The sequence below is a fragment of the Tenebrio molitor genome, chromosome 1 (assembly GCF_963966145.1).
Source record: "Tenebrio molitor chromosome 1, icTenMoli1.1, whole genome shotgun sequence".
NCBI lineage: Eukaryota > Metazoa > Arthropoda > Insecta > Coleoptera > Tenebrionidae > Tenebrio > Tenebrio molitor.
Genome location: NC_091046.1, coordinates 37396659 through 37412590, shown reverse-complemented (window position 1 = coordinate 37412590; position 15932 = coordinate 37396659). Strand labels below are relative to the sequence as shown.

Here is a 15932-nt window from a genome sequence, read left to right as displayed (position 1 = left end):
TCCATAAATGTCACAACTTGTTAAAACGAAACGTCAAGCTAATTTTAAAGATTTTAAGCGATTTGGAGCTTTTAAGGGGCTCGTCGAAGAAAAAACGTTGTACTTACCTCGTTCGTATGTAAATTGGGCTTTTTTGGCACTCGTGGGCCTTTAAAACGCTCGTGTATTACCGACTAATGCATACTGGCCATTTATTAATTCTTACTGTAGATTTTCAGATTGATTACCAGCCAATTCATACTGATATTTTATTAATTTTTACTGCCCATTATAATCACAATAGTGAACATAGAAATACTGGCCAAATAGTTCTTTTACTGCTACAAAATCTCATTTTTACTTATCAAATTTTATAAATTTACTGAGTCTTTTACAATATATTACTGACTGTTTGTAATATTATACTGTACATAATGAGTTAAATACTGTCCAGTTTATTACAACCCTTTATGTAATAAGTACATAATATATGGACGTTAAGTTGTTTTATGAGAAGAGATTTTTTTCTCTAAAGCTATGAGGACTCCATGGTGCGGCAAGGTGCAGCAGAAATAAAATACAAAATTAGGTGATTTCGGGTCAAATAAAAAAAATGTCCATGTTGGTGTCTTTATTTAAATGTTAAATTTCACGTAAAAATTTGGAACTGCCCTTATAATAATTTTATGGACAATAGGATCTATTTCAATGTAATTTCTTCATTATCTTGGATATTCTCATCATTATAGTCTTCGACGTATTTGTATCTCTTGGCAAAAAATACAAATCCGCTCATTATAACCAACATGAATCCACTACATATGAAAAATGCATCCGACTACAAACTTCAGTCATGTAAACAGGAAAAATTATTTTGATATTCGATACCTGATTGTCGAATTCTGGCATTAGTACAAAAATATCATTTAAACGGGAACCAAAAAATGTTGCTAACCACAAAAAAAAAGTTGTCATTAGGGTTTTCATGTGAATTGGAGCCTGAGTGTAGGCAAATTCGAAAGAATTTGGATGCACCATGATTTGCCCTATAAAAAAGAAGATGTCTTGCGGTAGTTGCCAAAGTGCGTTAGGTTTATTTCGTTGAGTAATTTCATACACTTCGTTTTTCTGAAAATAAGTCGTAGACGTAAATTTGTTAACAATGTTTACCGTTCTAAAAAAGAAATTAAAACTTTTAGAGATATTACCTTTAAACTACCATTTTGTAAAAATTTGAGTATTGTGTAGATTTCTCCTCTAGCTGCGTTTATTACCGTTTTCATATCCTCCAAAACATGTGGGCCCGGTCTAACGTTGTAAAGCGAATAATCAGGGGATTTACTATGCACAACGGGCACCTGACGCGTAAGATTCCATTTTTTAGGTCTTTCATCAGGGTTTCCCACCAATATTCTATAATTGTTTGGTTTCGGTTATGCATAATGACTATTAGTATAACTCACCTAATTTTTGGAAGGGCGTATGAATAGTCCGGTATATTGTCGAGAAAATGCATGAATCCTCTAGTAGACACAAAATAACTTATGGATTTCCCTTGAATAACAACAAAATCATCACCCGACATATTTGATATTAAGTTTTCGCAGCCCGTTATTTCGTAATCCACAACTTTTATTTCTTCCAAATCTGGGACTTTAATAAATCGCTTCCCCATCGATGCGATTTCCACATTATCAACGTACGGTGGAGCGTTAACCCTAATGGTACAATTGAGAGGATTGTAAATTCTTAAATGACATTCACTCATTGATGGTAAACTAGCAATATTTGACTCTATGGCTAAAGATAAGAAACCGGCTACAAAAAAGCTTATTCCACTAAACATTATTCCGCATCCTATTCGCTGAAGAGGCGTAGTAAGTAAGTTACATCTGGCACATACAGGATAAATGACCCCAACAAATAACGGAATCAAAAGAAGTTGAATCGCAAAAAGTATGTTCCGCATATTATGAATCTCTTGTGAAAAACCTTTTGTGGGTTTTGTTTTAGTAATCACAAAATCTCCTTGAATCCGGGTGATATGCTCTTTTATCAACTCAAGTGTTGAATAGAATATTAAAGGAACATAAACAGGTAATATTCGAAAGTTGGTTTTTACGTGGTGAACGAATTTTTTTCCGTATTTTTCCACAGAGCGATCCAACCAATTTTCAACATGTTCAGACGATTTAATTTTTTGTTTAACAGCATGCTGAAAGAATAATAATTGAGAAGAGAATTACTTGCTACTGGAAAGTGTTTTTACTCCCACGCAATTTGTCCAGTGGACAAATATATTAGTTTCCGGTTTTGTAATTATGAAGTAACGTTTGCCAACAATAAACATAACTGAAATTAAGCCAGTATAAAAAATGTATCCTTCAAACTGACCCTTACTAAAAACAGTAGCTACGAGTAACGTTGTAATTCCAAAGCTGAGAGACCAACAAGTATTGTATCCGTAACAACGTAATTTTAGAATCCTTTTTATTGTCAGATATCGTCCAAATATTCCTATCAGTCCAAAAAAATAAAAGAGATGAAAGTAAATATGAATTTGCTTTCGTTGTTGTGGCAAAGTAAACTGGTCTCCACCAAATGCCAGTAAGCAAGCTCGTATGGATCCACTTCCAAGGGCGATTAGTAAAATTGCAACATAACCGGGAACCATTAATGATGAACCAAAACTTGCAATACCTGTTATTGATATGATAAGCAATCCACAAATGTAAATTAAGGTGAAGAAAACAATTGTCCCATATTTTCCAACCCAACAGTCAGCAACGATTGCTCCAAGTATTGGAAATGAATTGGCCACAACATGAAACATCTGTAGTATCAGTTCTAGTGTTTCCGGTGAATATTTAATGACTTTGCTTAGATAAGAGAACAGAATACCTAAAATCATGTTATAGATTACTCTTAACTGGATATTATTCGTCTTACCTGCAAACACATAATAAACAAATCTCTCCAACAATGTAAATATGAGAAGTAGAAATGTTTGCTTTGGATATTTCACTTCCTACAAATAATGTGTTAGAATTTACTTAACTGTTAATGAGATGTTACTTTAGCAGAGTTCATATCGCTTTTAATATTTATAAAAAGACGAAAATATTTTGACGATTTAATTTGAAGTAAATAGAAAATGACATTTATGTTTGTTTTCTAACGTACTGTAAATTGAAAGCACCGCCGTCTTGATGATTGACATATTTCACTATACATCTGCCTGGGCCATGGCCATGCCTGGGCGAAGCTTTAGTGCCTGTGATCTCCACTAATTTTAATCTCCACAGCGCTACTTTAGGGGGGAATGTAAGGTCACTAAATCAACACACTACCTGTTAAGGTAGCGCCATTAGTGATTTTATATATCTATCCTTGTCGCACAATAAACTCAATCTGGGGATAAATAAAACAGAGCAACAGAGTCACGTTTGAAAATTTTGAAGTGTCACTAAAGACTGTTGTCACTTTGCCAAACTAAATTCCCTTCCTCGTCGCACTTACGACATTTGCATTTATTATCTTTGTTCCACAATAAACTCACGCCAGGAAAGTAATGGCGCTACCTTAACACGTAGTGTGTTGATCTAGTGACCTTAGGGGAATGTAAGGTACTGGGGAATGTCACTAAATAATCATAACCTCATAAACAAATACGGGGTGATCAAGAAGGACTGTTTAAGTTGGTAACACTGGATCGTATTTTAAATCGTATAACAGGAGTAAATTCCGGTTGTTGGTGGCTTGTCGTTGTTAATGCTATACCTATATTAGATATTTGTCAAATAAACCAACAAAACATATCCAGTTGCAGTGTTATAAATAACCGAATTAAAAAATTTCTTTAATTGTACTGCCAACTTAAACAGTCCTTCTTGATCACCCGGTATAATGAATTCAGTGAAGTTGTCAAAGTGCAATGTCAAGAGTCTCACAGTTTAAAAGTAACTTTAATAACAAAAATGTTATTAATTTAGTTGATGCTAGTTCTGTTTGGTGTTTCTGGTTTTTAGTATTTTGCTGTTAGTGTTTATGAACTGGCTTTTTTATCATATTAGAACTGATATTGCGGTAAATGCAGCAACAACAAGTTCCGTTAGTTGTAAACCTATTTCTGGAATAATATTAAAATTAGAATCTCAATCTTGGATTTGCAGTAGGTACATTATTTCCTAAGCGGGTCATTTCAGATAAAGATGGGTCCATAACAAAACAATTATATTTGTTTAATTAATCCGTGCCATTCTTGGTGGAAATGAGTGGAAAGTATACTTTAAGTTTTGTACAGTTTTGAATGTACATAATTATATAATTTTGGACAAATTATTATTCTATGAATTTGCACTCGCCACTGACCAAGATATTTTGAAAAAACGCGGTGCCGAAACTTTGTCCCTTCCGCGCAACCGAACCAGTGCGCAACATCTTGCTTCTGCCAATTTAGAATATCCAAATGTTAATCCAAACTGTAATTAGAGGTAAAGTCAAAACGAAACATGACATCACGTGGTTTGCGCAGAAGATGAATGTAGATCAGTTGAATCCAGCTTACGTATATGAAAGTGGCGGAGTCAAAAATTTTCTTTTGTTTACGCTATAGAGGAATGTTAGGGGAATGTTCTGAAGATTAAGATAGTTTTTATCAGTCTGTTAGAGATTTTACAACAAAAGTAGATGACCTCGGTGTAGAATTTGTTTCATCAGATGAAGGAAATTGAGTTTTGGTTAAGTTTTTGTCCCTAAACTGACGACTATATGATACGCCCCTGTCAACGGTAAATTGGAGAGCGCGCATCCTAAGCTCCGCCCTGTCATGTTTCGTTTTGACTTTAGCTCTACAATTAAAGTAAAGTATCATTTATCACTGGACAACTACGCATGACTGCTTGCATCATGCAGAATGCAGATACATGTGTGTGGACTTGTGGAGTGTGGACTGCATGTCTAAATTGTCACGATGCACATGACGTTGTCACAGATTTGATAGCATGACAGTTAGTTGCTAACAGCAACCCCCGAAAACAACCCCAAATGTCAGAATCATGAGAACAATAGGATTTTTCGGTCTACGCCCAGGCCGCTATAGACACTCTGACTATCTAGCAGGTCGCGCATTACCTAATCATTATAAATGCCGGCTCTGGAGAGCTGATTTTAGTTTGGCAACCCTTAGACTTACAACCTTACACCTTAGTTTAAAAACCGACTATAGCATCCTATAAAGCATGGCCACAGATTACTTCTCTAAACAGATAGTGTAGAGTAAAGCCGGTCTGAGATATGACATTTGGTGGGGGAAATCTGCGCGGACAAAATATTCCAGTGACGTGGCAAAACCCGTCACAGCTCACTACTGTGAGCGGTCACAGTAACAGTTGATTTTTAATCTGTTAAACACCCCTATTTTACGAAAGATGGACTCGTCCGACTGTGTTCCGTCTACGCGCACCCCCACCAATTGTCATATCTCAGACCGGCCTTACTCTACTCGGACCTCGAATTGTTTCCAGTTTCAGTGCGCATGCGTCTCTTTTGGTACGCATGAATTTAAAAACCTGTTTAGTTGGTTTTGTAAATACGACAAAGAAGCCGTTGTATAATTTTTATGAACATAACATCAATACAGTTGATTAGAACTCATATATTGGTTTTATTACCTTTATACAGGGCAAGTCACATAAGGTTTATTTCTGAATTTATTTTGTACGCAACCAAGAATACTAATTACGCTGACCACTTGATACCATTTATACCATAATGTGATTTTATTTAGTAATCCACGTAGGTATGTAATTTGGCTAAAAATGTCAAAATGACAGTTGATGAATTTAATTTTTGATTTAATTAATCAGAACAGGAAAACGTCATTGTGACATTTTTAGCCAAATTACATACCTACGTTGATTACTAAATTAAATCACATTATAAATGGTATCAAGTAGTCAGCGTCATTAGTATTTTTGGTTGCGTACAAAATAAATTCGGAAATAACCCTTATGTGACTTGCCCTGTATGTATACAGTTTTAGAATCCCGCGTAAATTGATTCACATTTTAAATTCGCGCGAAGCAAACGAAAGAAGGTGGAGCTACCGTGGCAAGAATCTTGGACCGCTAAAAGCAATGCATTGCTGGTCAAGTGCACTATACTCTGTTTGTGAGGCCTATGCGGCTAAGCCATAAAACGGCCAAAGCGCTGACAGATTCCAGTGCGTCCAAAACATTTCGTGAATAATTAATTATAAGCAGCCTAGGCCATTCTACTGATATTAATATGTTACAATCCAACTTTTCGGTTTTTGAGATTGTTGCGGATAAGTCGTAAAACTGGGTTGTCAATGTTGTCATAAATCAATAATAATCACCGCTTAATACACGCATATGCAAATTTCTTTTGTCGGGAAGATACTGCGCTCGGCTTACGTTAACAAACTGGCCATCCTCGTTCTGAAAGCTGTATGCGGGCGTAAGAGTGAGAAAACATGATGTTTGCAAGATGCTAGGTAAGGGATATTATTTTAGAGCAGGAAATCCAAAAAGTTCATCTTCTTAGAAATATTAATCCTTCTGCTAATAATTAATTATTCATGAAATGTTTTGGACGCACTGGAATCTGTCAGCGCTTCGGTCGTTTTATGGCTTATCCGCATAGGCCTCACAAACAGAGTATAGTAGCGTGGCGCCCATTTACCGAACCCACACCAGAGCCCCGAATAAAACCTGAGAGCCTGGTCAAGTCACTGTCCCATTGTGGCTCATAGTATATTATATTATCTATCTACATACAGGATGGTCCAACACTTACCATTTTTGCGATTACGCGGTTTCTAATTATCGAAAAAATTTTACGCTTGGCTAGGAAGAGACATGGAGCTATAAGCCTGTCCCATTATTTTATTTATTATCAATTGGGTTTCGCGTCAAGAGGCGATAAAGTGAAATTAATCAAAATTCAAAAAAAAAATTTTTAATCTAAATAGGTTCAAACTAATACAGAAAACAGAAATCTGAAAATAAAAAAAATTAAAACGCATCACATTGCCGATTTATTTGCAATTAAAGAAGGTGCCGCACAACTGACAGGAATTTATGACGCAGTTACACTAAGTGCCTAATCACAAACCAAACCAGAAGTAAGATTTACAATACCCCATCGCCAAACTGCAGGTACTTATCCTGTCAGGGCCGAACTCGAATATTTTACGCCTAGCAATTTCGGCAAACATTCTGAAGAAATTTTCAAATAAATTACGTAATGAAGTTGAAATTATTCAATATTCAGTTTTCTAAAATATCTATTTTTCATTTAAAGAAAAATCTTTTACTTGCTGCGAATCGTTTCTATCATAAACTGGAATTTCACCAGTACTGACCTGAAAAATGGTTTCGGGGGAGCCGACAGCCCTGCGTCAAAAAGATTTATTGGGGGGCCATCACATTACGAGCTGTCCTATTCAGCTCTACCATAAACGGTCTTGGATTCCAGCTTTCTTTAACTTGATATTTGATCGCAATTTTCACTATTACCTAATTATAATTCAAAGTCGGAAGTGGATCAATCAAAAAGGTGAGGAGTTCTGTAACTAGTAGAGAAAAAAAAAGCTTTCAATATTTAGACCAATTTGATATTAAATCGCTATAAAGTTAGCTCCATCACAAAAATTTAATTGAAAAAAATTGTTGGTAAGTGTTGGACCACTCTGTATATATATATATATAACGGGTGTTTTTTTTTTAATTTGGCGTCGAAGTAGGCGTTGAACTGTCGATTGTGAACGGACTATACAGGTTACGGATCACGGATCAGCTGTTTAAATCTTACGCTTTTACACAAGTGGTGAGCTCTTAATCGACTCTCCAACGCCTACTTCGACGCCAAATTTAAAAAAACACCCTTTATACAGGGTGTCCCCAAAAAAGAAGACGAGTCCATAACTCCGTTATTTATCGGAAGATTTCAATTATCTGTACACCAAATTAAATGGTTCTTAATAGGCTACAAAATGGCCTAGTAAATTCAAGTATAGCCCCATGGGCTTCAAGGGTAAACTGTCAAAATATTTTTTTTCAAATGAGATTACATATTTTTTTTAGTAATTCTGATAGAGATTTTTATTCTCAAAACAACAATGTATCACAAGTCTTAAATACCAAAAATTCACACAAAAAATGTAAAAAAAAACGCTACTATCGTCTATGTTCCATTTTGCGCTAAACATTGGAGGCATATCTGCGCAATCCCACATGTTATTATTTGTCATTTGTTTTTCCAGCTACCTTAATTTGGTTATTACATTGTAACGCAGTGCATTTTGATAGCTTTTCGCTTGGTGCTCGTCATTTGTTTCAAAAGTTAGTGTTATTTTTTTTATGTGAAGTTATATCGTGTGTTCAAATGAAATCCTGGGCTGAGTAGGCGTTGGAAAAATCAAATCGTTTGTAACAGTGTAGTCTGAATTTCCCGCCGTTTGACATGAATGACATTTGTTTATGCCATTGACATACGTTTGTGGTTTTTCGAACTTCGTCTTTTGTGGTCTCCCAGTGCTTTCGAGAATTTCAATTGTTTGATTTTCGGGGTTTTTAAAACCCAGCCAAGGTGTGTTTACAATGGTTTTGTTACGAGAACATAAAGTTTTCATGGTGGAAGCCTATTTTCGAAACGGAACAAAAGTTGATGGCAACTGGGAATATTCTGTCAGTGCATGTTTTGAGGAGTTCCAGGAACGATTTCCGATTGTTGCAATTGTGTATGAGCAATTTCGACAAACTCTCCATCTTTGTTTAAATAATTTTCGAGAAAGTGGTACTATTGGACGAAAAGAAGGAAGTGGCCAAGTAAAGAAACGTACTCAGGAAGTAATTGGGAATGTTCAACAAATAATGGAAAATTCACCTACAACTTCAATTAGGCATTTGTCACAACAGGTTGATCTTTCTGTTGGAACTTGTCAAACAATTTTAAAAGAAGATCTGCATTTATTTCCATATCGGCTCACCGCTGTCCAAGAATTGCATGTAAATGACTTGCCCCAAAGAATAAACTATTGTCAATGGTTTTTAAACACAATAGCTGATGATGTTTTAGAAAAAACATTCTTTACATATGAAGCATATTTTCATTTGTCAGGCTACGTAAACTCACAAAACATGAGAATGTGGAGTTCACAAAATCCACATTTTTTTACTGAAGCTCCACATTACCCCCAAAAAATTGGAGTTTGGGCTGCTATTAGCCAACGTAGGATTATTGGCCCATATTTTTTCCAAGGTAAATTACTGTAATCATTTGTTACTCATGTTTATTATCTCAAACATATTTGCAGGCAATATCAATGGAGAAAGATATCGTGCTGAAATTTTAACACCGTTTTTAAATGAACTTCATGATGATGAACTAATTTATGGGTATTTTCAACAAGATGGCGCAACAGCGCATACAACTGGCGCTACAGTAAACTTCTTATCCAATTTCTACGCTGACAGGCTTATTAGTCGAAACACACTCAATAACTGGCCTCCCAGACCTTGTGATCTCACACCCTGCGATTTTTTTTTGTGGCCATTTCTGAAAAATTCCATTTATAACACCCCCATAAATGATCTGGCAGAACTTCAAAACGGAATACGGATGAAACTTGATCAAATAAATGAAGATCCAGTGGTTCTTGAGCATGTCATCAGAAATGGAGTTAGAAGGCGGGCTACGCTATGCTTACAACAAGAGGGTGCACATTTTCAGCATTTATTGTGAACGTCTGCAATAAAAACTCATATTTATGTCAAGTTGTGCTTTATTTAGATCTAAACATTTTTCCAGGTAATTAATTTACCAAAAAGTTCTCCACTTTCCAAAATTCGTAAAATCTTGCTGAAATAATCTCCAGACGCGTATTTGATGTTTATAATTTCTGACATCGTGGGTTACTATCCAATTTTAAAACGCGACAATTTACCACTGGAAAGGAAACGCTGTGCAGGTGTAGGTACAGTTTTGGCATTTCAAAGTTTCGTTTCATGGGTACCATCATATGCATTGAGATGAACAACTTTAATAAAATCCCAGACACTGTGCTTGAAAATGCCCTAATTGGAACATCAGATCTGTTTAATCGGAACATAATTGAACATGTTTGTTTTCAGCAAAGGATGTCCTTAGATATTTGCTTCGAGAATTGGAATCGTTTGTTACTCTATTTTTGTGAACAACATTGCAAAGAACGAACAAAAACAGAAATATTTTTTTGTTTATACATTTTAGGTTAGCTGTCAACATGCTCTAATTACTGAATTATAACTGTCAATCTACACTTTAAAAAAGCACAACAATTGACGGTTTCCAACGCCTTCCCAGCCCAGGATTTCATTTGAACACTCGATACTTGTGATTCATTGTTGTTTTCAGAATTAAAATCTCTATCAGAATTACTAAAAAAAGTATGTAATCCTATTTGAAAAAAAATATTTTGACAGTTTAGTCTTGAAGCCCTTGGAGCTATATGTAAATTTATTAAGCCATTTTGTAGCCTATTAACAACCATTTAATTTGGTGTGTAGATAATTAAAATCCTCCGATAAATAAGGGAGCTATGAACTCGTCTTTTTTTTTGGGACACCTGTATAAAAACGAATCGCCGTTCGTTAGTCTCGCTAAAACTCAAAAACGGCTTGACCGATTTGAATATTTATTTTTTTCTTTTGTTCACTTTAATACAGGGGTGGTTTAAAAAGAAAAAAAATTTGGAAAAGTTGGTTGGGGGCAGCCAATCTTCCAGCCGCAGCACCTAAAACTTCATTTTTGCTCCTCATAACATAATATACTATTTTTTGTTTTGTTCGTTATAGTCGTGAAAAAGTTTTCAGGAAAAAAAATCGGGACAATTGCAAAGGAAAGTCGAAAAATTCGGGCAAACTGCAAAAATTATAATTTTTGTGTGTTCTCGATCATAACTGATGATAGGAACAACATATTTGATTAATTCTTTTTTTTTTGTTCGATATGCCCCGGTATGGAAATAACTCAATTGAATGTTTTCAGTAGAAAAAAAATATGGAAGATTTGGAGAAAAATCTGGAAAAACTAAATTAAAATAATTCGGGGAAAACTGAAAGTGCTTTTTTGTATGAACGCAAGACCATATCTCAGGATTTGAACGATGGCTATGTGTAATAATTCTTTTGTGGTTTTGTTTGTTAGGGTTTTGGATAAGTTTTCGGAAAAAAAAATCGGGACAATTACAAAGGAAAGTCGGAAAATTCGAACAAATTTCCAAAATTATAATTTTTGTATGCACTCTCGATCATAACTGACAATAGGAGCTACATATTTGCTTGATGCTTTTTTTTTTGTTTTCAATTTTTAAAAAATCTGGAAGATTTGAAGAAAAATCTGAAAAAACGCAATCCAGTAAATTAAAATAAAATTACATTTGCTTTTACTTTTGTGTTGTTTCGCGATATGTCCAACAAATGTAGTAGTTGTTTTATTTCTATGCCAATTTATTTGCCTACATGCACAAATGTCATTTGACAGCTGATTGTGAAATTGGGAATCAAACCAATCGGATTGTTTACTTGAATATGGATCTTGCAATCGAAATCGAAATGTAAATATTGGGCGATTCAAAATAATTGTGGATAAATCTGGCAACTATGTACGAAAATTTATGTGGCAACTGTGTGGGTAGGATAGAGTTGACATTTCTTTGACAGTTCATAGTCGCGCAATTTTGAAAGTTGTCAAATCAATGTATAATCATGACCAACTTCATTAAACTATGTTATGGCCATCCCAAATGTCGAAAAAAAGTAAACCAAAAAATCCATGAAATCAAATGACAAGTCGATGATGGACATAGACAAAATAAGAACATTTTATTTTATCTATGATGATGGACATGACCAACTTCATTAAACTATATTAAACTATAAATTGTGGTGAACTTTCAGATTAGCGCCTTTAATCTTTAAGTGATCGCGTGGTGTGTCATTTTGTCCGTTTTTACTAATAAAATTGCATTGTAGATAGAATTTATAACTGTTCTACGATGAAGGAGAAAAGCGTCGTCTTGAAGCACTAATGCGGGAAGTGAGCAAGTGAGTGAAAATGAAAATTCAATATTTCGCAAAAAACAAGACTCATTGCATGAGGTGTCTCAAACACCCCACGCGTCTACTAACGTTAAGAAAGTCTACGCGCCTAGTTAAAGGTTAAAGCACGTTCATCACAATTTATAGCGTACGAGTCTTTTCAAGGCGGTCTAAAGTAAATGAAGATCGCCTTGGTCTTTTGCTAATAAGTTAATTTAATAAATTAGTAATTAACTTACCTTGAAACTCTTAAGGTAAGTAATTTTTTCATGTTCCTGCCATAGTGTCATAAAAGTATAAATTGACAGTTTTTGACAATGAAATGGCATATAACATAACCTGATATTTAACTTTTTTAATGTGTGGTTATTCTAAATTTCACTAGATATCGCCACTTCATCTCCATCATCATAGACAACCATGGATTTATTAGTACTGGATACGGTGTACAGCCATCATAGTTGAACAAGACGTACCATCTATTTCTGTCGCTCTCAACGCATTATCTGGGTATTAGCACTATCCTTTAGCGAGTCCCCCAACTCTGATTGGTTTAAATTCTCAATCTATCAATTATTTATTACTCTCCTGTCATTCGTGTCATCTTTTTTCTAATCTGTTTCTCTGAAGTTTGCACAATTCGGGACTATTTGAACCGTTAACTCTATCAAGTATTATTGTTTTAGAACTTAAACATATTAAGAATGACTAATTCGTCTAAAGCCAGGTATTTTTCACTCTAATGTGAAACACTGACAATGCTGTTGGTAAAGATTTCACAAAAGGAAATCCAAGTTTGGACTACAAAGGTGAAGAGAGTTGTCTGCCTTCAATAAATATTAATCGTAACAGATTCTTATATTTATTCATTATTAAATAATACAACTTTGTTAAGTTTACTTCTTATCTTGTTTTTGTTTAGAGCTTTCGCAGTTTTCTTACATTCGTAGTGTATTTCCCTTTGCTCGTCAACATATTGTTGGATCATATTTACATGTCGTTTTGCTTTTCGAGGGCTACTAAAATGCTCTACTGTTACATCTGCATTATATCTCGAATTTACTGATTGAGTAGCCGTCGTTTTATTTTCTAACAATTTTTAAAAATAGGTAAGTAAGTTATGAAAGAGAAATTAAATATTTAAGTTTTATACGCTCTACCTTTGTTGCCACTACAATGTTCTTCCGCGAAATTGAGATTAAAGGGGGCATTAGGTATGGTAGGAAAATTCAGGTACTGTGAAGATACCTATACAAACCCTTTTTAAAATTTTGCATGGTTTTTTACATTCATCCTAATCAGAATTCCGAAAATGTTTTGAACAAATAACCGCATCGTTTGCAACTTTGATTGTCTCTTCCACACTGATATCCATTTGTTTCTTAAGAAGGTTTCTTTTGGAAAACTGAAATCATTTTTTCACCCAGGTCTTCGGTATTTGTAAAGAATCGTCTATTTTAGGTACATACCAGTGAAAAGATAAGACTTGTTTTCATTATTGCAATTATTCTATTTTACGAATGCAGGAATAATCAAGTCAATCAAGTTTTATGACAGTTCAGACCACAGGTTCGGACTTTTGAATTAATTTCAAACTTCAAAATTGACATTTTCGAAACATCAAAACGACATACGTATTGTAATAACAGAGAGAAACATATTTTAATACAGGTTAGAATGAAATGGGGGAAGGTACCGAAGTCTGTGATATGTTTTTTCAAAGTCGACATACGTTTATAGGGTATTGCCGTATCCAGTACTAATAAATCCATGTAGACAACACAGTAAACCTATAGAACGCAAACTCCTATGCATTTTCCCCATTTTTTTGGAAACGCACCCACCACAAGCCGTCAGGGGACGCTGCCGTTTTATAAAAATAAAAATCGCGGAAATTTATGCCAAAATTTAAAAAATTATATTTTGACATATCAAGTCATAAGTAATAAATTTACTATTGTGCGACTTTGCACCCTGCAAAGGAATTATAAACCATGTGGAACTCGCCATAGATTTCCAAATCCAATTAAATATCCCGGGCGTTTTATGGAATGGGTTAAAAGACGGGTAACAAGCAGTTATCAACTTTGGAGCCTATGAAAGTGTAGGTATAACAGCTACACTGTGTGTGGACTTCATTTTACCAGCAAAGACTTCGGCACGAACGAATATGGCCGTAGATACCCTCGATACAACTTCCCTCCTTTTCCAGTCCAGACTTACTTCCAGTAATAGTAAAAAAATATTGATAATTATATTTCAACTGAAAACTATTTTTTATAGAATTTTCATCCGATCTACTGATCTACGATATTTCTACTGAAGACGCTATAAGTAAATTGTGTAAATCCTGTTTTATGTAGTAATGAAGATATAAATTCTTGTGGAAGTTTCAAAAAGAAAATGAGAAAAGCTGAGCATATTTAAAATTATAAAAAGGCAGAATGTTAATCCAAAATTCGGGCTGCAACTAGGGGCTGCAATGTACCGAAAACGTTACATGCAAAATTCGATGTCAAAATAAAGAGCAAAATTTTGAAGGTGAGGAAGCCATAAATCTCTGTTTGTCACAACTGAGGAAAAGAAATATCAAACCAAAATTTATAAAAATGTAATGGAAATGTATCGAAAAAAATTGAAAATAAAAACTTCAAAATAAATGTAGTCTTTTAATTTCATAAATAAATTATTTTGAAAATTAAAATAAATGAAAAAGCCAGGATGTCCAGCTGGCTGTGTCTTATTTTGCACCTACCACAAGCCAGTAGATGGCGTCGGGACACAAAAAACTATGGGAGTTTGCGTTCTATAGGTTTACTGTGTTGTCTATGTCCATCATCGACTTGTCATTTGGTTTACTTTTTTTCGACATTTGGGATGGCCATAACATAGTTTTTTCACGATCGGGAGTAGAAATCAACTTTTCGGATGTCAACATCGTGACAGAAGTAGAGCATTTTCTCCCTAGGGAGCAAATATTTGCAAATATTTGCTCCCTAGGGAGTTTTCATTTTTTTGACAGTTGTGACAAAAATCTAATAGGAGTTTTCATTTTTTTTTGACTGTTGTGACAAAAATCTAATTGTGTTGTCAAGGCAACTACTAATTCCATTAAATTCATCGAAAGATGACAACTCATTTGTCATCATTTTTTTATTCTTAAAATTTGAGATTTTTGTGCTGTTTCTACTCCCTACCGTGAAAAAAATAGTATATATACTTCTGGAGAGAATGCTCATTTTTCCCTCGGTGCTTTGTAGCCCTCGGGCTTCGCCCTCTGGCTACAAACTGCACCTTAGGAAAAATCATGCATTTCTCTCCCTCAATATATAATGTACTATTTTGTTCGACACTGTCAGAATTTGAGAATTTTCTCCTATGTGAACGGATTTTGATAAATGTCACAACTTGTCAAAACGAAACGTCAAGCTAATTTTAAAGGTTTTAAGCGATTTGGAGCCTTTAAGGGGCTCGTCGAACAAAAAAACGTTGTATTCAACTCGTTCGTGTGTAAATTGGGCCTTTTTTGGCACTCGTGGGCATTTAAAACGCTCGTTTCACTCGCGTTTTAAAATGGCCCACGCGTCCCAAAAAAGGCCCAATTTACACACAAACTCGTGAAATAAACTACTATTAATGAAGTTGGTCATGGTATAATGGAATTAAAAAATTAAATGCACGCTTATGAAATGTCATACAAATGTCAATTTTATCCCATTCACACAAGTTGCCACATACATTTTCGTACATAGTTGTAATACTTATTCACAATCATTTTATATCACCGAATAAAACTGCTTGAGATTCATTGTGATTTCAAATTTAATGGAAGAAAATAAATCATTTGTT

At 34.7% G+C, this 15932-nt stretch overlaps 2 protein-coding genes across 7 annotated transcripts; one reads left to right on the top strand and one right to left on the bottom strand.

Moving 5' to 3' along the window:
* Window positions 1–595: 595 nt before the first annotated feature.
* On the bottom strand, window positions 596–12393 carry LOC138128535 (peptide transporter family 1-like). 6 transcript variants are annotated; one of them, XM_069044758.1, is made up of 9 exons: window positions 12323–12392; window positions 2929–3007; window positions 2680–2880; window positions 2380–2496; window positions 2249–2331; window positions 1443–2194; window positions 1188–1392; window positions 868–1107; window positions 596–817 (listed from the first exon to the last, which is right to left on the bottom strand). In XM_069044758.1, exons 1-9 carry the CDS (start codon window positions 12371–12373, stop codon window positions 680–682), a joined length of 1866 nt encoding a protein of 621 aa, XP_068900859.1. In that variant the 5' UTR covers window positions 12374–12392; the 3' UTR covers window positions 596–679. The 6 variants fall into 6 exon arrangements, with proteins under 6 accessions (XP_068900859.1, XP_068900836.1, XP_068900862.1 ...); XM_069044735.1 differs by having other exon boundaries at window positions 2380–2880; window positions 12323–12393; XM_069044761.1 differs by lacking the exon at window positions 2380–2496.
* LOC138128574 (uncharacterized) lies at window positions 8089–9779 on the top strand. Its single transcript, XM_069044771.1, has 2 exons — window positions 8089–9264; window positions 9320–9779. Exons 1-2 carry the CDS (start codon window positions 8604–8606, stop codon window positions 9745–9747), a joined length of 1089 nt encoding a protein of 362 aa, XP_068900872.1. The 5' UTR covers window positions 8089–8603; the 3' UTR covers window positions 9748–9779.
* Window positions 12394–15932: the final 3539 nt, after the last annotated feature.